Below are 20,535 nucleotides of genomic sequence, written 5' to 3' on the forward strand. Positions count from 1 at the left end.
GGGAAGGGCTGGCCTGTGTGGCCTCTGCTGTGGTGTGGGACCAGGTGGGCTTGGTCAGCGGCCGCTGTCCCTTCCCCTGCCTGTCCCCGTCGTCCTCTTGGGCCGGGGACCCAGTCGGGCCCCGCCTTCGGGAAGTCTCCGCCCCGTCCACCGGGGAGGAGAGGAAAGAGCTGGGGAGGCTGACCACAGAGGCCGGTGCTCACAGCGCAGGGGCCCGGCCCTGAGCTGAGGGGAAGCGGGTGGGGCCCATGTGGCTTCCCGGGCTGCCCCGAAGCCTTTCCACGAGCAAGGGCCGCAAACAAACGAAGCCTGGAGGCCACAATTGGAAAGTCTGGTGTCGGCAGGTGGGGCTCCACCCGCAGGCTCCGGGGGGGGGGGTCCTCCCTGCCTCTTCCGGCCCAGCAGTTCTGGCGGCGCGCACCCCCAGCCCCCGGTCTCCATCTCCGGGTCACACTCTCCCTGTGTGTCCGTCGGCACCCCTCCCCTCTTGTGAGGTCGTTGGATTACATACACACACCCGCAGCGTGACCTCACCCCAGCCGATCACACCTGCAAAGACCCCATTTCCGAAGAAAGTCACACCCACAGGTTCTGGGTGGGTGTGCGTTTGGGGGAACCTGGGTCTCCCCAGGACGGGCGTCATCAGTAAGAGGCACAGAGCCCTGCTCGGTGGCCCCCGTGCGGCCGGCACAGGTACGGTGCAGGGAGCCGTTGGGAACGCAGAGTGTGGGCCCTGGGCCGGCCTGTGAGTCAGCTCGGCCTGAACAAGCCCCCAGGAGGTCAGGCTGCCCAGGAAGGAGCCTTCCCGAGCTGGGCCCACGTTCCCCCGCGTCAGGGTGGGAGCGGCCTAGCCCTGCGCCCGTTTCAACCCCAGCCTCAGACCCCAGCAGGGAGGCCCGACGCCCCTTCGCGCCCTCGCGGTGCCTAGTCAGCGGTGGCCCGGAGCGGGGCTGAGCACCCCACTGGCCTCGGCGCCGAGAGCGGCAGCCTCAGGGCCCAGCCTGCCCTGCCTGGGTCTGTCCAGGCGTCAGGCCAGCTCTGCACAGCGCGCCTCCGGGCCCTTCCAGGGGCCAGTAGTTCATGATGATGAGGGGGGAGCGGAGGAGGAGGAGGAGGAGGGGAAGGGGAGGAAGTGGAGGAGGAGAGAGGAGGGGGAAAGGAGGAGGGGGAGCAGGAGGAGGGAAGTGGGGGAGGAGGGGGAAGGGAGGAGGAGGAGGGAGGGGGAGGTGGGAGAGGGGGAGGGGAGGGGGGGGAGGGAGGATGGGAGGAGGAGAGGAGGAGGGAGAGAAGGGGCAGGGGAGGGAGGAGGAGGGAGAGAAGGGGGAGGGGAGGGAGGAGGGGGAACAGGAGGAGGGAGGTGGGGGAGAAGGGGGAGGAGGGGGGAGGATGAGACGGGGAGAAGAGGAGGGGGAAGGAGAGGAGGGGGAAGGGAGGGGGGAAGGGGGAGGAGGGTGGGAGGGAGAGAGGAGGAGGCGGAGAACGGGGAGGGGAGGAGGGGGAGGGGAGGGGGAGGAGAGGGGGAGGAGGGGGAGGGGGGAGGGGGATGGGGAGGTCCAGAGTCGGCCCTTGACTGGGCTGGGACCGGCCCGCCCCCCTGGTGCGGGCACTCACGTCATGACCAGCGTCTCGTCCCCCGGCTCACTCAGCAGCCCGTCCACGAACACGGAGGTGCTGGTGAAGTTGTGCGTGCTCCACGTGAGGCCCTCGTCCACGCTGAACCTGCAGGGAAGGGGCGTCACCACCGCGGGGGCGGGCGGGGCGCCCCCGGTCGGGGTCCAGCTGCGTCCGGCCCTGCCCAAGCCCGGGGCCGGTGCTGCCCAGCGTGGTGGCTGGGAGAATAGGCCGGGCCAGTGTCCGAGCTGCCTGCACTCGTGCCCAGGGGCAGCTGCCCGCCGGCACCAGGCAGCGTCCGCATCTCCACAGTAACCCGCAGCTGCGGGGGTCTGGGCGGGCCGTCTGGGTGCCGTGAAGCTGCTTTTCAGCCCCGGGATTGCAGTTATCTGGGCCCTGGAGGAGCCATGTCAGCGCCACCCAATGCGGGGGCCCAGCCCAGGCACTGCCAGGCCAGGGACAGGGGCTCACTGCCTCCCAGTTCATCACAGGGTGCCACTGGCTTGCAGTGCAGAAAACTGTTTTTCAGACTAAAGTGATACTGGCTTCCCAGCTGTTCCCCCAGCTCTGCCTTCTGAGTCCAGAATTCACACCCGCCCTTTCACCCCCACAACCGCCCTTTACGTGTCTGAGGCCGATCCAAACCTGTTCTCACCTGGGCACACGCTGCTGGCTTCCTTGCCTGGCCCTGCCTCCTCCACTTGACTAACTCTTTCTTGTGGATGCTTGAAAGCCTCCTCCTGTGGGAAGCCCTCCTTGCTCCCCCAGGCTGGGGTGGGGGCCTCCTCTGGGCCCTTCAGCCCCAGGACTTCCTCTGCGCCCCCCTCCCGACCATAGTGTGCTATCATTCCCTGTTTCTCTGTGTCCCCATGCCCAGCTGGGAGCAGCTCCCGCCGGAGGAGCCCCACCCACCCTGCACCCCCCCCGCCCCCTGCTGGGCCCCCGTGCGTTACTTGAGGATCTTCAAGGGGATGGAGGTGTCCTTGATGGCTGCGATCACGCCGCCGTGGTCCAGGTAGAGGACATGGTGCTCCTCCTCGAACACCTGTGGAAGCAGCAGGTCATCTCCGGGGGCAGAGGTGTCCGGGGGCAGGCTGGGGCCCCCCGCCAGCCTCGGGGAGTGGCCTGGGGCTCCCGTGTCCCCAGGCCTCCCCGTGCCCCCCGCACCACCCAGACTCAGTGCGCGTGGGATGACCGAAGGAGCGTGGTGATTTCTAGATCATTGATGCGCGCGAGAAGGTTGCAAATAAACGCACAGGCTTTTCGGCGGGAAAGCTCACGCACCAGCGCGGCGGACCTTGTGCAGGTGAGGAAGAAATCGTGGAGCCAGCGAAGCATTTAGGGTAAGTAAACCCCCATCTAACGTTAGATTCAGCTCAAGGGGCGCCTGGGGGGCTCAGTCGGTTGAGTGTCCGACTTCAGCTCAGGTCATGATCTCACGGTTCATGGGTTCGAGCCCTGCGTCGGGCTCTGTGCTGACAGCTCAGAGCCTGGAGCTGCTTCAGATTCTGTGTCTCCCTCTCTCTCTGCCCCTCCCCTGCTCATTCTCCCTTTCTCTCTCTCTCTCTCTCAAAAATAAATAAACATTAAAAAAAAGTTTTTAAAAAGACTCCGCTTAAGTGCTGCCTCCTCCAGGAAGCCCTCCCAGAAGCCAGGCTGGGTGGGGAGTGCCTCTGGGCCCACAGCCTCAGCACCAATTATATGTCATTATCTCCTCCAGCCAGGGAGCACCTCCCAGGCAGGGCCTGCCTCTGAGTCATCCTTGTGGCCCCACGGGCTCAGCTCAGAGCTGGGGGTGCCTGTGCTCAGGGAGCGTGTGTGGGGGATGGACGAAGGAATGAATGAAGGGAGTGAATGACTGAATCACCGCTAAGTCTTCAGGTGACACAAGGTCAGGCTGAGCGGCCTAGACAGGGTTCACACAGGAGGAAGTAACCGGGGGCCCTGGGGTCGGGTCCCATTTTGCAGATGAGGAGGCTGAGGCCCGGGTGGGGCGGTGCATGCCAGGACCTCCCAGCGGGCGGGCGGCAGGGCCGGGGGTGGCCCCTGAGTCAGGCCAGGGCGCAGGGGGCCTGCACTAGACCTTCTGTGAGCAGACATCTAAACAGCGAGCAAGGGTGCCGGCCCCGCCCAGAGGGGGGCGCTGGCACCCGTGATGCCCAGCCCGCACCTCTCCCGGGAGCGGCCCCACCACAGATCCCCCTCTTCTGTGGCGGCAGCGCAGGGAAGCTCAGGAGGAGACGGGGAAGAGCCAGGACCCCCCCCAGCGCCCCACCCGGGCCAGCACGCTCTCCCTGCCAGCCTGCCCAGAGTCTCAGTGAGGCCTTGGCGTGGGGCCTGGCCACGCCTTCCCCCCTCCCCCCTCCGTGCCGCCGGGGGGCCAGGGACGCCTCTCCTGGGCCGGGGAGGGCAGGGACCGCCCAGCCGGTGGTGATGTGACCCACTCAGCACGGGCGAGGCCACCCCAAGTGGGGCTCGGCCGGCGCCTCCATCCTGCAGCTGCTCCTGCCTGGGCAGATGGGCCTGGACAGCTCCCTGACTCTGGGGGGAACATTCTAGGAGCAGGAACAGGAAACTGTCAACAGAACACGGGGCGGCGCTTGCTCCCTGCTCCTCCATCTCGAGCCCTTCCTTCACTGCAGGCTGGATTTTCCGGGACCCAGCAGGACGCGGTGGGGAGGATGCCGAGAAGAGGCCCCACATCGTAGGAATGTAAAATTTTAGCGGAGCCGGGTGAGTGCCTCTGGGCCAAGCCCTCAGCCCTGACGTCGCAGCATCCCATGCCCCAGCCCCACCAGAACCTTCCAGCTGCTCCCCCGCCCCACCACGGCCTTTAGAATCCCGTCCAAACCCTTTCATGGCCTCCAGGCCTCTGCAGGAGATGCCCCCATACATCAGCCACCCTGGCTGCCTTTTCCTGAACACACCACAGGCCCTTTGCACACGCTGTCCCCCTGGCCTGCAAAGCTCTTCCCCAGATATTTTCACCTCCTCCACAGTCCTGCTGGGCTTTCCCGTTGCTCACGGAAATTCTCTCGGAAACGCTTCTGGCTTGACTAACAAGAAAGGCCCCTTATGAGGAACGGTGGGAAGTTGGCAGATGAACCCAGAGCCCACTCTCTCTCCCTTACTTAACGTTTACAGCCGGAGGCTGTCAGGTCAGGCGAAATGACCCAGGGAAGGGGAATCTTCAGGACCAAGCCCGGCAGAGCCCCTCCCTGCCGTGACGGTTGCCGCCCATCAAGGGCCTGTAGGGCAGCCGCGGGCACCTTGCACGGGTGAGGAGGGCCAGCTTTTCCAGGAGAGCCCGGAAGGGAGCCTGGATGTCTGTGAACTAGGTTTTAAACGTGTGTGCAGGGGGTGGGGGGGACGAGGCAGGGGGCTGGGGGGCGGGCACCGTGCCTCTGCTGCACATCCAGGCCCCGCTAACGGCAAGCACACTCAGAGGTTATTTCCCCATTTTCCAAAGACGCCAGAGGCCCAGAGACCCGGGACGGTCTGCAAGCCCTCGGTGGACCCGGCTCTCGGACCCAACCCCCGCCCCCCCGACTCAGTCCGCGGCCCCCGGTCCCCGGAGCGGGACGCTGGCAGTGGGAGGACAGCTGTGTTCTGTGCGCGCTGAGGCTGCAGGCTGGCGTGGGTGCACGCAGACGCACCCCTGCAGGGCGCACTCCCCGGACCCCTGGCCCCACCTGCAGGGGGCGGAGGAGTAGGTGTGCCTGGAATCCTCCATCTTAACCGTTAGCACAGGCTGGCGCTTGGAATAAGCGTGCTGCCGGAGGCTACATTAACAGAGGTGGAGTTTCCTGGATGAGGGAGGAGACGGTCCGCGTGGAAGAAACATTCATTCTTTTCCTCCCCAACTGTTCTCTCAGGCAACAGATCCGGTGTTCCAGGTCTCCTGTTTGGGTGCTGGGGTCCAGGCGGGGGAGGGACCCCAAGGAGGCAGATCACTGTCACAGGGACACCCGCTCAGATGCCGTCTCGTTGGTACTCAGGCCGCGTTCTGACACAGCAGGCGTGGGTCCCAGCCAAGGTTTCTGGGACGCATGTGTCCGGATCTGAGTCCAGGGGCGCTCGGGGCAGGGGTGGCTGCACCCGTGTCGCTGGGGCTAATCCGAGGGGGAGTCAGGGCATTGTGGGGGGTGTGCAGGAGGGTAAGGACAGCAGCGTGTCCCGGGCAGGAAAGGCCCTCATACGTGTCGGGCACACGTGTCGGGCACACGTGTCGGCCGTGGGCGGGACCTCCTCCTGCAGATGGTGGTGAGGCGCCCGAGGCTTACGCGGGGAAGTTCGCTAGCAGGGTGACGCCAATGGATTTCCCTTTAGCAGGTCCCCTGGCGCGCTGGGGGGCAGAGGCCCAGCACGGGACAGTGAATTCCCAAGCAGCCGGGCTCCTCCTCCAGTAGGTAGTGAGCTCCCCGTCCCAGGGAATATCCAAGGAGAAGCCAGCCTCCTCGTGGGGACCCCTGAGCTGCCAGTCCCACGCCGAGTCCTGTGCAAACCATCTGTCTCCCCGCGGGCGCTGGTTCCGACGCTTTGAACTTGCAGAGGCCCCTGCCCGTGCGGTGGGCACCGTCATCCCTGTTCCACTGGGGACCTAACCCACTTTCTCTCCGGGGTGATGAGGCCGGGGAGCAGCGGGGTGTGGCCAGTGAAACCATCAAGGCAGGTCCTCAGAGCCGGGCTGTCCCAGAGCAGGGGACACTCGGGGCCACCTGCTGGCGCATGTGCACCCCCACCATTGGCTCCTCCCCAGGGGGCGTCCTCCACGCCCCCCACCCCAAGGTGGGGCGCCCCCAGCTCTCGCAGGGGACCTCCAGAGCGACTCCATTCCTATCAGCCTGGGACTCTGGAAGGGGGGCACAGGGCCCAACCCTCCCCAGTGGGGTCTCAGGGTCTTTGAACACCCAAGCTGTGGTTTTCTGTGCCTTGACTGGGCCCCAGGCATCGGGGCCCCGGGGCAGGCAGTCTCTGTCCCCTCTTCCCTGCCTCCCCGCCACCCCGGACTCGGAGGGCGCTCTGAATGTGTTCTGCTTGGTTTTTGCTTTTTATTTTATCTTATTTTTATCATTTTTTTTTAATTATCCAAGGGAACTCGTGTTTTTAAAAGGTTACGTCCAGTAAGCAGCACACACGCTGTCACTTGTGATTCGTATTCGGAGAGTTCTTCTCCCGGACACATTTTCTCGCACCCTCGGCCATCTGCCTGCGCTGAGCAGGGCCTTCTGTGACCGTCCCAGCCTGTCCCCCGCCACCCTCACCCCCACAGAGAACTCCAAACCCACAGCGCGATGCACACACGTGGGTCCTGCCCCTCCCCCCCCCCGCACCGGAAGTGGAGTCTCGCCACTATGAGTATCTTACAGTCAGTTTCTATGAAATTAGAACACCTTGTCTGTTTCACCCTAACGGGGTGCTTGTTTCTTTCATAAACAGACGGAAGGTGACCTTTAAGAGAGTTCAGGCATCCTTCGCTAGTTTTAGTGAAATAGAAATATAACAAAATAAGTCTCTTTTGCCCTTTTCAAAATTCCTTGTTTCTTGCATATTCTGAAAAATGTCAGGGCCTTACACTAAGGCTGTGGGTAAACTGGGCACCTTCCGGAGCCAGGCATTTGTCCAGAGCGTTACGGGGGGGGGGGGGGGGGGGGGGGGGGGGGGGGGGGGGGGGGGGGGGGGGGCGCTGAAGGAGGGGCCTCAGGCACCTAAACCCGGCCCTGAAGCAGAGCTCCGGACGCCGTCTGGAAGGGCAGAGGGACATGAAAGTTTAGCACATTTTCTCAAGTGTTGAAGGCAGGACAGTCACTCGTGGAGTCGGTGGACCTGACGAGGCCTTTAGTGTGGGAGTCAAACGGGGGGTGTAGAGGCAGACAGGCCTCCCCTGGGCACTTGAGCCTCGTGACTGCACCGCCCCTGCCGGGGAGCCTGGGGCCAGCAGCCCCCCCCCCCCCCCCCCCCCCCCGCGCCCTCGCCGTCGCAGCCCTGCAGGCTGAGAAGCTCCGCCCCATGTGGATGCTGCCCTGGGTACAAGGGAGCCCTGGCACGTCCCACCATTTCCTGCAGAACTGCTACCTCGAACCAGCACCCCGGGATGCCTCCCAGGCCCACCCAGCCCAGACTCAGTGAGGCTCCCCCAGCCTGCCCCTCCCCCACATGCTCCCTCCTCCCACGTCTCTGCCGCCAACCGACAGCCGCGCCTGCCAGGGACCTGGGGATCGCCCCCCATCCCTGGTCTCTGGGCTCCCAGCAGCGCTCAGCCTCAGCCCCCGGGACCCCATGCGGCTTCCTGCCAGGACAGCCCCTCCAGCCCTGTCCGCAGCATTTATTCCCACGCTCAGACCCCCACGGTAACCGTCAGGCCCTGTGCAGGTGCGCGTCAGGTCTGCAAGTCCCTGTGCAGCAGGCGCAGCACCTGCATTTATAGATGGAGTTCTGTGTCCAGCCGGTCAGGCTGGCTGGAAGGTAAAGACGTGTCTCAGAACGCCTTTGGGAGGGGAGGGGCCCAGGGATCAGTGGGGAGTCTCAGCGGGACGGGGGTGAAGCGGCACCAGGCCTCTGCATCCTTACCTGCCGCCAGGTGTGCCCGCAGTCCGACGTGATGTACATTTCCTCTTTATATTCCACCAGCTGCGAGCCCAGGTTACCTGGTCCGGAAGAACAGGGGCAGGGGCGCCCTGAGGGTCAGCCAGCCTCACCCAGGTCTGTGCCCACACAAATGCCTACATGAGAGTTACATGGGCCCTGGGTCTGCATCTCCCCCACTCAGAGCCACCTATGCGTGTGCCCCTCTCCGCACTCTCCCTGGCCGGACCGGCCTGTGGAGCCACTGTGCTCGGGCCCTGGGTCCCCGTCTGTGCAGGAAAGGGTTAACTTTGCCCAAAGCAAGGCAGCCTCGCAGCTCCAGCAGCGCCCGGGGGCAGGCAGAACCAGGCACTCGAGGGATCCAGGGGGATGAGTGTACAAGAACAGATGTCGGCTGCTGATCGGGGACTGATGATGGATGGGTCGATGGATGGATCAATCAACGGATAGATGATGGATAGATGATCAGATGATGGATCAATGATGGATAGATGATCAGATGGACTGATGATGGACGGATGGACGGGTGGACGGATCAGATAGACGGATGGATTGATGGATGGATGGATGGGTGATGGATGGACGGATAGACGGATGGATGGATGGGTGACAGATGGACGGATGGACGGATGGATGCATTGTTGCTAGGAGGACGTGCCCCAGGCGTGCCAGCATGGGGTCAGGGCAGCCCCCGACTGGCTGTAAGCTGGGGCAGGGCACAGCTGGGTTTGCATTTGGAGACAGTCCCCGGGGGCTAGATGCAGGGGGGACCAGAAGCCCGGGCAGCATGGGGCAGAACAGGTGAGAGGCAGGGGAGGCACAGAGTAGGTGCTCATTAAATATCTGGATGGTGTGAGGGGGCCACCGAGCCAGCTGGACGGCCAGGAGGTCCTCCGTGGCTGTGGTTCTCCTGAGCCCAATACGAGGCTGGCTGATGCGTCACCATCCTCAAGGCCACTCTTTAGGCTTAGATTTAATCCTGGGGTGGTGCCCCGCTCAGTGTCCATGCCAATCCCAGCTTACAGATGAGGAAACTGAGCCCAAGTGGGCTCCTGCAGAAGGAACAGTGTCCACCTCACAGAGCCCAGGTGCCAGGAAGGTCACGGTGGCCTCCGGGCTGAGCCCAGCCTGCCCTAAACAGTCCCCCAGGAAGGGCTGGAATGACCAGATTTTCCAATGAGCTGGATTTGGCAGGCCTCCACTCTGCCTCTGGTCTTGGCACGGACCAGGGGTGAGAGTCCCCAAGATGATGGGGTCCTGAGATCACACTGAAGCTCCTGCCTGGAGCCCCAGAGACCTTTGTCCTGGGGGACTCAAGCATCACTTTCCATCTGCAGCAGTATTTAGGGGGCACTCCCAGGACTATCTTGTCCAGAGTCAAGTTCAGATGCCAGTGGAAAATTCCAAAGGAAATGAACTGTCCTCAAACAGATGTGTGAAAGTGAGTCCCAACCAGAGTGGTGAGGGGGTGTGTGCTTGCCATCTTTCCTGAGGTCCAACCAACCACCAGTGCATGCTTGCATCCATCCGTCCACCCATCATCCATCCATCCATCCACCATCCATCCATCCATCCATCCACCATCCATCCGTCCACCCATAATCCATCCATCCATCAATCCATCCATCTATCTATCCATCCATCCGTCTGTCCACCATCCATCCATCCGTCCGTCCATCCAGTCATCCTGCACCCATCCATCCATCATCCACACATGCATCCATGCATCCATCCATCCATCATCCATCCATCCATCCATCCATCTATCCATCCGTCCATCTCTCCATCCATCCATAATTGATCGATAACTTGACTGATCCTTCCATCCATCCACCCATCATCCTCTCCAACCTCACATTTCTCTTCTTCACCAGTTCCACTCACTCATCCCTTCCTGCACTTATTCACCAGCACTGCTGGGCACCCGCCGTCTGTCAAGCCTTGTGCAGAACTGAGGGACGTCTGAGATGGACAAACCACGGCCCCTGCTCTCATAGGGCTCTCAGTCCAGCAGGGGAAGAAGCGTGCGATGCAACCACAGGCAGAGCCCAAGGAACTGTGAGAGCAGGGAGGGGGCGGCAGGTGGACCCGAGAAGAAGGCCTTCAGGAGGAGGCTCCTGCCGGGAGTGACCTCCAGGCTGTTCCGGAGAGACATGTGCTCTGGCCAAGGGGGAAGGAAGGGCCGGGTGGAGGTGGAGGGCGGGGGTCCTCGGCCTGGCTGAGAAATGGCTGCTGAATGAATGAAACGAGCGAGCTGAACGAATGAACGGAATGACGGGGGGGAGGAGGGGAGGCGCGGTGCCCCTGATTTCCGCTGCGTTCCGGATGCCGGCAGGCGAGCCGGGATGCCGAAAGCTGCGGCGTCAGTACGACTCGGCGGGCGAATCCCCATCTGTAATTTCAGCCGTGCACATGTCTGTCTTTCAAGGGACGCGCTGTCTTCCTCGCTCCATCTACCAGAGCCGTCGGGCTGCCAGTCACCTAACAGCCACCGCGGACAAATAAAGGGCCATTCACGGAATGTGTCCCCAGGCTGTCAGCGCAGAAGGGCTTACAGAAACCCGGAGGTAGGGCCCTCATTTTACAGATGGGGAAACTGAGGTCCAGGGAGGTGACAGAGAGAGGCAGGGAGATCGCGTGGGGGTGGGGGGAGGCTGCCTTGGGCACACCCTCCTCGGGAGTGGCCAGCTGGCTCCCTGGCGACACACCTCCAGATCCTCACTGCTTTCTTGGGCAGCCAGGAAGCTCGTTTTGGGTTTTTGAGGCCTTTGAGCCAGAGATACATTTAAAATTGTGCCTTTTGTAATATAGTCACGAATTTGGGGATTCAATCAGGACAGTGCCTTTGAGGGGCTGGGAGGCAGGAGTGGCCTGGGAGCTCCCCCTCCCTAAGGAGCCTGGGTTGGCTTCTTCCGTGACACCTGGCAAGGTGGGCCAGGTAGTTCCCATAGGAGCTGCCAGGGTGGGGAGTAAGCCTCTCGAGGCCGGTGCAGTGATTAAGACCTCAGGGCCTGGAAGGAAGAAAAGCCCACCCAGGACAACTGCTAACGTGAAGAACATTCTCTGTTTTCTCTTCCTTCCTATCAGTGGTACCCAGGGCTCCTGCCCGCACTGGGAGCCGGTGGGAGCAGGCGGGGCTGCCCCAGCGCTAGGCGCCGGAGGGCCCTGCACATTACAAGGAAGGTAAGGATGCCAGCCGCCACCTGACAAATACACTTTCAAAACACATCCTTTCCATTTTGAAAGAACTCAAATAAACCTCATTTTAGGTCGTCTCATCGGTGTGCTCGTACACATCCCTGAAGGAGGCTCTGGTTTACGGGTGTAGACGGGCACGTGCCCAACTTAGGCTTCCATTTTGTTCCCTCATGTTAGTTGCATGTGTCTGTCTCCCTGCATAAACCAGAACTTTCTTCAGGGATCAATACACGTCAGCCATGACACAAATCATTCTCCCATCCATCCATCCGCGCATGCATCCATCTATCCATCTGTCCATCCATCCATCCGCGCATGCATCCGTCCGTCCTTCTGTTAATCCATTCACCACTCTGGATCTGTTCTCTCTGGCCATCTAACTGCCTACCCTTTCCTTCATCCACTATCCATTCACCCAGCCTCCACTGCTCCCCCGTCCCATCCTTCAGTTGACCATCCATCCACCGTCCATCCGTCCATCCATCCGTCCATCCATCCATCCATCCATCTGTTCATCCGTCTGTCCATCCATCCATCTACCATCCGTCGATCCATCCATCCGTCCATCCGTCTGCCCATCCATCCGTCCATCCATCCATCCACCATCCGTCCATCCATCCATCTGTCTGTCCATCCGTCCATCCATCCACTATCCGTCCATCCATCCGTCCGTCCATCTGTCCATCCATCCATCCATCCACCATCTGTCCATCAGTCCGTCTGTCTGTCCGTCCATCCACCAGTCCATTCGTCCGTCCGTCCGTCCACCATCCATCTGTCTGTCCATCCGTCCATCTGTCCATCCATCCATCTGTCCATCCATCCATCCACCCATCGTCCCACACAGCAGCATGTATCTTGTACCCACTATGGGCCACGCATTCACCCCCTGGACTGGGCCATGATGGCTGAGCTTCCTGGAGATACTGCCCCCCTCCCCTCCCAGCAGACACACCAAGGACCCAGGCCCATGGCCCTCCAGTTCTGCCCTTGAGAACTGAGTGTCCCTTGGGCAGTGGCGGCACCTCCTACCTGCGCCCATGATGAGGCCCGGGGCAGTGTCTTTCGTGTGCACGGTGCCTGACACGTAGGGGTTGTCCGCCCATCGCAGGTGCAGGTGGAGGTGGCAGTCCGGCTGCAAGGGGGGAAGGGAGCCAAGGTCAGCACTGGGGTGGGAGACGTGTTCCCAAGAAAGGTCGACTGAGGCTTTTCGGGCAGGAAGGCAGGGCCAGGAGCACCTTGGAGAAGGGATGGAGGGTGGGAAGGAGGCTCCAAGGCTGACCGCGGGGTGGAGGCCAGCAGGTCCGGATCGACCTGGCTCGTGGATGAAGCCAGTCACACTTCTCCAGGGGAGGGTTCTCCCAGCACGAGAGAGCACTCCCAACACATGGTGGGCATTCCCACGTGCAGTGCCAGGCCACAGAACGTGACTCCTGAAGCCTGCCCAGCCCACTGCCACATCCATCTGTTTGTCCATCTGTCCATCCATCTGTCCATCCATCCATCTATCCATCCACCATCTGTCCATCCATCCATCCATACATACATACATCTGTCCATCCATCCATCCACTATCCATCTATCCATCCACCATCCACCCTACCCGCATCCATCCATCCACCATCCATCCATCTGTCCATCTGTCCATCCACCCATCTATCCCTCCATCCATCTGCCCAGCCACCATTCATCCATCCATCTATCCATCCACCATCCATCTATCCATTCAGAACCACAGTAGCCCAGGCACCAGGGAATGGCTGTAAGACACCCCTCAGCCCTGTGCCTTCTGTGAAGAGGCACTGATGCTCACCAGTGGGCACCCTGAGGGTGGCCCTGGAGGGTGCCCTGGCTGGAGGGGTAGGTAAACCGTTGTAATAGTAAGTTCAGTGGCAACTCCCATTGGCTGACAGCTCCGAGCTCAGCACCACACGAGATGTGGGTCACTGATGCTCTCCACATCCCACTCCCATCCCCATTTCATCAGTGGGGAAACAGGCAGAGAGCATTTAAGCAATCCACCCAAGGGCAGTGGTGGAGCTGGGGGACTACGACCCAGGCTGCCTGGATCCAGGGTCCACGTTCTGAGCCTGTGGTGTCTCCCCAGGAGGGGGCGCACTTCCAGGCCAAACTGGGCCAGGAGCCTCCTGGAAGGAGGAGCAGGAAGAAACCCCTCATCCTCTCCTGTCTCCACCCGTGACCTCTGCGGGCAGGGCGGCTCCCAGCAGAGGGCCTCCTGACGAATGTCTTTCAGCCTAGAGCTGCTGGGGGTGGGGCGGGGCTGGGGTCTGAAGATTTGACACAAGGCCTTACAACAGCCCTCCAGGACTGAGCTGATGGGGGGCTGGGGGCCGAGGGGATGACCCTGGGGCACTCAGACACCCTGAGGTCAGGGCGGGAGACCCCAAAGGGAGGCTGGGGGCAGGGGGTTCCGTTCTGCGAACGGCCCGTCCTGGAGGCGGTGGGCGCGGGTGCGTGCGGGGCTTGGGTGGGTGTGAGGCGCGACGCGCAGGGAGGCCCACCCCAGGCTCCCCCTCTCAGCCCTCTCCTGACTCAGCCCCAGGCCTGAGAAGGGCTGCACACTTCGTGGGTTTTCATTCTGAATTAAGGTGTGAACAGATTCAAGACTTCTCCAAATGGGAGCTTTCCAGAAACAGATCTGATGGTGCCATTCCTCTGGGAAGGAATCCTCACTCCGGGCGGGGAAATCTGCCCCGCAGAGCCGTGCCACGGCCCCGGGGAAGCGCTGGGGACCCAGACTTAGGAGGAAGGCGGGAGACAAATAAACATACATCGCAGTCCCAGCAGTCTCTTTACCTGCATCTACGCTACAAGATGGTCTGGAAAAACACCCGATTATTGTCATTTCTGGGTGATGCGGTTACAGCTGAACCTCATCTCCCGGTTACACATCTCTGCGTTTTCCCAGTCTTTAGGGAAGGGGCCCCACGTGCCGCTGGCCGTGTCCATGCAGAGGACGCGCGGCCGTCGGAGAAGAAACCCGGAGAGGGGCCGGGCTTGTCATACTCTGCGCCCCTCCCCCGCCACGTCCCTGCCACCACACCTAGCGAAAACTTGCTTTGACAGATGAACACGGCCTGACGTTGCCGACGGCGGTACAGAAGTGAGCCCTTCACGGCAGTCCTGTTCCCGGCGGTGGGGAACTCACGTGCCGCCAGGGCCGCAGGCGCTATGCTGCTCTCGTGTCGGCGGGAGGGCCGTGTGCAGAGGCTGAGCGCCGGAGGTGAAGGGCAGCCCAGGCTGGGCTCACGGGGCCGTCCCTGCCGGGCTGAGGCCACTGCCCCGGGGAACCTCAGTGCTCAGCGTCCCCAGGTAGAGGGAGGAACTGATTCTGCCTGGGCTGTGTCCACGCGGCCGGTGGGGGGCGGGGTCCCTGCAGAGCCCCGGGCGGGATCTGTTTTGGGTGTTGATGTACTCCAAACACACAGAACGGGGGCGCTGGGGTGGCTCAGTCGGTTGAGGGTCCGACTCTTGACTTCAGCTCAGGTCATGGTCCCAGGATGATGGGATAGAGCCCCATGTCGGCTCCGTGCTGAGTATGGAGCCCGCTTAAGATTCGTTCTCTCTCTCTTTAAAAAAGAATAATCATCAAACACCCAGAACAGCACCTTACACATAGTAGGCACCCGTTGATCTTTGTTGAAAGAATATCCCTGCCCACTGTCATTCTTTCTGTGCAGAGACAGAGCTGCAGACGGGCTCAGGCACCCCCAGAGCACGGTCCCTACCTGCAAGGGACTGACAGTCAGGCCCAGTGGAAGACAGAGGAGCAATGTGCCCCTGGGACGCTTCTTAGGGGAGGGAGTATCTGGGCAGGGTTTTCAAGCGTCAATAGGAGTTTGCTGGATGAAGAAAAGAAAGAAGGCATTCCAGGCCAGAGGGGGGGGCAGCCCAAAACGGAAGGGCCGGGCTCTGCTGTCTGCTCTATGCCGGAGACTGTGCATTGCTCTCTCTCATCCTCCCCACCAGGCCCCAGGCACTGGTGTTTATCATCTTCTTTCCTTGTTGGACAAAGGCCCCGAGTGACCTGGCCAGGATCACAGTCAGCGGGGAGCTGAGGCCGCAGCTCTGTGCAGCTCTGCTCCGGACCACTCCCCGCTCCCCTGCAGGGGAAGGCCCGGGGGTGGTGGCGGTGAGCTCCCTGCAGAGTGAAGAGAGGCGGGTCCGAGGGGCACACAGCAGCCTGTCTCTCAGGCCAGGTCCCCCGAGTGCCCCATCTTTCCAGCCTCACAGACACGCGCCTGTGGGCCACCCGCATCTCCTGGCGGCCGAGCAGGGGCCAGAGGGAAACCCAGGGCAGCCTCCACAGGTGTTCAGGGGACAGGCCCCCCCCGGGATAGCTCCCCAGGGACAGCAAGGACCGGCCTGGAGCTCGTGACATCTGGGCTGTGGCCCTGGCACAGCCACTCATCCCCGGTCCCACATGCCAGTCCATCCACTTAGCAGGTGTCTGCTCACCCTCTTGCACCCTGGGCATCGCCAGGAGAGTGTGCCGGGGCTGGTCCTGGGAGGCGGATGCCAGATATAGGGAGCAGACCCCCCAGGAATCAGCCAACCCCACATTTGCGAGTGGGCTCTGCTAAGGTGAACAAAGTACCTAGCTGAGCCCTGCCCAGATCTCACAAACATGGGATTGTTGCTGGCGGCTTGTTACACAGCAGTGTGGTGGCAGGTGCTGACTGATGCATCTTCCCTCTCCCACCTGCAGTTAAGCCTCCAGGAAGGCAAGGCACTTCCCAGGCCCTTCTCTGAGGCGCTCAGAGAAGCCCATGGTTCCCGTCTCTGAGACAGGGCCCTCCCTGGGACCCCAGGGCTCCTTTGGGGATGACTTGCGCCCACCCCGGGGAAGGTGTGGGACGGGAGAGGGACTCACGGGCTCACAGTTGGTTGGTTTTCCGTTCATGTCCATGCTGGGCGGCCTCAAGCGATCCCAGTCGCGGCCCTTGTTGTAGGTTATAAGTGTCACCACCTTCCCATTGGTTTTCTGGTTCGCCAGGAAGACCCCCTTCACCCCTCGGACCTGGGACAGCAAAATGAGAAAGGTCACGAACCCCTGCGCGGGGCCCTCTGACGACACTGCGCCCGCCGTGCCACAGCCCCTGGCCAGAGCTCCGCCCGCGGGGCCCCACTTCTCACCCAGGGCTGAGGCTGACCTGGTGCGCTCTGGAGGTGGGTGGGGCTTAGGGTGCAAGGGACCCAAGACGGGAAGCTGGTTCTGTCCGACCCCAGAGCGAGGCTGCTTCTCAGGACACTGAGCTGTCCTCCCAGCCCCGGACACTGGTCACCAGACAGGGGGCAGAGCCCCGGTCCTGCCACGCCTGCGTGTCGCCGTCACCCCGTCTCCACCCCAGAGCTCCTGATTCGGAGTCCCTGCCTCCCTCCCACAGGACCCACAGGGCTGGGCCAACGCACAGCTCTGGGCTTCCCTCCGGCCTCCTGCAGCTCAGCCCCACACGGAAATGCCAGGCCGTGAAGACGGGGGTCGGTGCTCAGCCCTCCCGCGCCGGCCAAGGGCTCCGGCTCCCCGTCCCCTTTCTCAGACTTTTCAGAGAGCTCGCGCAGTGACCCAGGCAGTCAGTAACTCATTTGGCCCATAAGACAGGTCAAATACCAGCAATCGCCTATGGTCAGCCTTCTGATCCCAGAGACGGCCTCCCCAGAAAGTTCCCTGCACACAGGGCCTCCGCCCGCGGCTATAGGACCCCCCACCCCCACCCCGTGGGTTCCTCGGAGCCTCCCATGCGCCTGGGGCTGTTTCTGTTCCTCGGCCTGGAGAATGTCACTCTTCCTCAAGGCGAGCTGAGAGAATGGAGCCTCAGGGAGGCCCAGGAACATTCTTGCAGTCGCGACACCCAGCGGGAGCTTGGTGTGAACCCCCGATCCCCGGGGTGGGTGCTCCCCGGCCCTGGGCGCACAGGACGCCGCACGTGGGGAGCACACAGAAGGAAGGACAGACGAGTGCAGGGTGGAGGCGCCTTCTGCTGGAGCAGAGTGACAGGCTGACGGCTTGAAATACACTGTATGACGTCTGGATTGTGGCGGTCAGGAGTCCGACTCGGGCCCCCGGGGCGAAGGTCAGGGCAGTGGTGTGGCCCAGCCGGCTCCTTCCGGAGGCTCCCGGTGAGAACCGAGAACTGTGTTCTGGCCCCTTCTCTGCCCCCAGAGCTGGCGTCCTGGTGTCCTGCGCCCACGATCGCGGGGTCTCTCAGACCCTCCTCTTCTGTCCCCCCTTTCTGGAGACCCGTGTGGTTGCAGTGGGGCCCCCAGCCAGGGTGCTGCTTGGGTGGGAAGGGTGTCCAGTCCCCCTTCCACGGCTTCAGGCCGGCCCTCGTGCAGGGGGGCCCAGGGCAGGCAGGACCATGGCCCCTTCTCCCACCCACAGTGATGTCGCTCTGCCTGCCGCTCACCGGAGGCCCCGCGCTGGGTGAAGCGACCCCCCTGACCCCCTAAAGGCGATGGGATCTGGGCTTGCCCATTGCTGGCTCCCTTCACTCCAGAATCTCTATTTCCTACCCCTCCGGTCCCCATGAGGACCGCCCTGTAAACAGCAGGAAGCCTCGCGTCCCCGAGATGGCAGATGGTGGGGACGGGCCGTGCCCACCCTAGGCTGGGCTTGAGAGCCCAGCACCGGCTCCCACACCGACGTGCTCACGCCTGGGCCCTCTTCCAGGCACTATTCACTCCCGTGGTGGCTCTAAGGATCCCCCACAAACGGGGAGGGCTTAACCCAATAGAAACCTGTTCCCCACCGTCCCGGAGCCGCAAGTCCAAAATCGGGGTGGGGCAGGGGCTGTCCCTCCTCCAGAGCCTCCGGGGTGGGGGCTCCCCCGCCTCTTCCAGCTTCTGGTGCCTCCAGGTGCCCCAGGCTTGTGTCCGCATCTCCTCAACCTCTCCCCCGTCTTCACACTGTCACCTTTCTGGGCCTGTGTCTCCTCTTCTGTCCCCAAAGGACACTTGTCACCGGATCTGTGGCCCAGCTAGACAATCCAGCATGATCTCATCTCAAGGGCCTTCACGTAACAACAGCCGCAAAGGTCCCTTTTCCAGATGAGGTCACTGCCATGGTTCTGGGGACTGACATGGTCACATATTTTGGTCCCTATTCAGCCACTACAATGGCCAGGACTCTTCTGGGACAGGGACAATCCCCTGAACCCCCTTCCCAACCCAGGACAGAGGCACCCGGGAAAGGGCTGCTGTGTCCCCTTGAACCCCGGGGCGAACCCTAAGATGTCAGCTCAGTGGCCCCTGTAAGCCCAGGCCTCCAGGGCACTATTCGCCTGTGCCATCGGGGACAGGTGTTTTTTCTAGACACGCCACAGGAGACACAATCGCCATGGCAATTAGCTGGCGCACGTGTAGGACCTCACAGGCCGGCATCTGGGCCAGGCCCTACTGTGCGTTAGCTCACGGCCCGGAGAGGCGACGGCTGGGTAAACAGTGTGGAGCTGGCTGAGCACTGAGTTGACACCAGACATTGCTCTCCGTGTTTAAGGGGGACAACGTCCTTGAAGCTGCCTGGCGATCCTACGAGGAAGGCACCACTGTCAGTCTCATTTCTCAGTGGGCAAACTGCAGCACAGAGAGTTTAAGTAAGCTGCCTAAGGTCACACAGCAAATACACACCCAAACTGGGATTTGGACACAGGCAGCGGGGCTCATGGGCTGTGCCCGGGGCCACCACCAGCGACCCCTGCGAGGAGGGTTTCAGAGAAGGGATGTCACCTGTGCAGGCACCCTTGCCCCTGGCCGCCTGGCCGCTGTGACCCTCCTTTGGCTCCTCGTGTGCTCTTACTTTGTGATCTTTGTCCACAGATTACTGTTCCCTGACTCCCCAGCTGGCTAATTTCTGCCCCGCCTCAATTCAATCCGCACCCCCTCCTCCAGGAAGCTCTCCCTGACTCCCACCCTGGGCTAGGTGAGTGCCCCACACCAGACCCCCCGGCCTTGGCATACTGGATCAGAACCACTGTTGGGAGCTGTCTGCTCATGGAGCCCGGCAGCTCTGAGACGGGGTCTGTCCCATCTGTCCCCCATCCCCTGCCAAGCTGCCACGTCTGGTGTGTGGTACAAGCACAGAGACACCTTGGGACGGGACAGGTGGTGGAGCTGCCCTGTCTGTGGCCCCCTGGTCCTGGCCACCCTCACCTGCACCCTTCCTCCCTGCCGGCTGGGGTGTGCAGCGGCTGTGCGGACACCTTGCAGAGCCAGGTCTGGGGTGAGCCCGGTGGCCTCCCCAAAGGCGCTGCAGGGGAGGGGCGGGGGGGGGATGGCTCCTGCAAGTAGCTTCTAGCAAATGGCAATGGGCCTGGGGCTGTGTTCCTCTGAGTCTTCTAGCGGGATGTGAACACCGACAAATGATTATAGTCATTACTTCTCGAGGAAGATGGCCCCTTGCTGCTTGTTAACAGCACAGGGGTGAACGTCAGCCCTGGGTCTCTGGGAGGCCGCCTCCCATGCGGAGAAACCCCACTGTCTGCCCCAGGCTCCCGCTGGCCCGGTGGCTCGCACGCACGGGCAGCCCCAGCCCTGCAGACCTGGCAGACCCACCGCCCAGCAGCAGTGACTGTAATTAGGGCACCTTCCCACGGGCAGGGCTCCCCACGGGCAAGGTCAGGGAGGAGAGCGAGGAGGTGAGAAGCGAGCGAGGGCGCGCTGGCCAGGAGTCTGGGCCGAGCGTGGGGCCGACACGTCCAGCTGGTTCCGGATCCTTACTTATTCCCGGGACTGTCTGGGCAGATCGCTTTTACCTCCTCTGCGCTTCAGGCTCCTGACCCGGAAATGGGCTGAGTGGCCCCCTCCGCGGCTCTGGTGCGCACGCGGGAATGGCTTTATAGACACATGGCGCCTGCAGTCGCGTCTGTGATGAGGACCATGAACACGGACCCCGCTCAGCCAATATCACTCCCCAAGCACCGTTCTGCGCCAGTGCGCCTGTATTCCCAAGAAGCCCTGCGGACTTTTAACTTCAGCAGAGAGTAAGTTGTGTTGCCTGTTCTATGAGTACCTGCGTAGTGTCTTCCTGGCCTGCAAAGCCTCAAGTGTTTGGTGCTTTACAGAAATCTCTGCAGACCTGAGAGCATTAGTGGTGGGGTGCGAGTAGGAGGGGAGGGGAGGGGG

General features: G+C 62.2%; 1 protein-coding gene across 1 annotated transcript in view; it reads right to left on the reverse strand.

Moving 5' to 3' along the window:
• SORCS2 (sortilin related VPS10 domain containing receptor 2) overlaps positions 1 to 20,535 on the reverse strand; it is a 410,780-nt gene that overhangs the window by 26,765 nt on the left and 363,480 nt on the right. Inside the window, exons 10-14 of the mRNA XM_039232113.1 lie at positions 16,289 to 16,435; positions 12,427 to 12,529; positions 8,182 to 8,258; positions 2,565 to 2,656; positions 1,612 to 1,719 (exon numbers count right to left, since the gene is read on the reverse strand). Of these exons, the coding sequence (XP_039088044.1) occupies positions 1,612 to 1,719; positions 2,565 to 2,656; positions 8,182 to 8,258; positions 12,427 to 12,529; positions 16,289 to 16,435 (527 nt within the window). The remainder of the gene's footprint in view (positions 1 to 1,611; positions 1,720 to 2,564; positions 2,657 to 8,181; positions 8,259 to 12,426; positions 12,530 to 16,288; positions 16,436 to 20,535) is intronic.

This window comes from Hyaena hyaena, unplaced genomic scaffold, assembly GCF_003009895.1.
Source record: "Hyaena hyaena isolate Hyena2069 unplaced genomic scaffold, ASM300989v1 scaffold_63, whole genome shotgun sequence".
In the NCBI taxonomy this organism is placed as follows: Eukaryota; Metazoa; Chordata; class Mammalia; order Carnivora; family Hyaenidae; genus Hyaena; species Hyaena hyaena.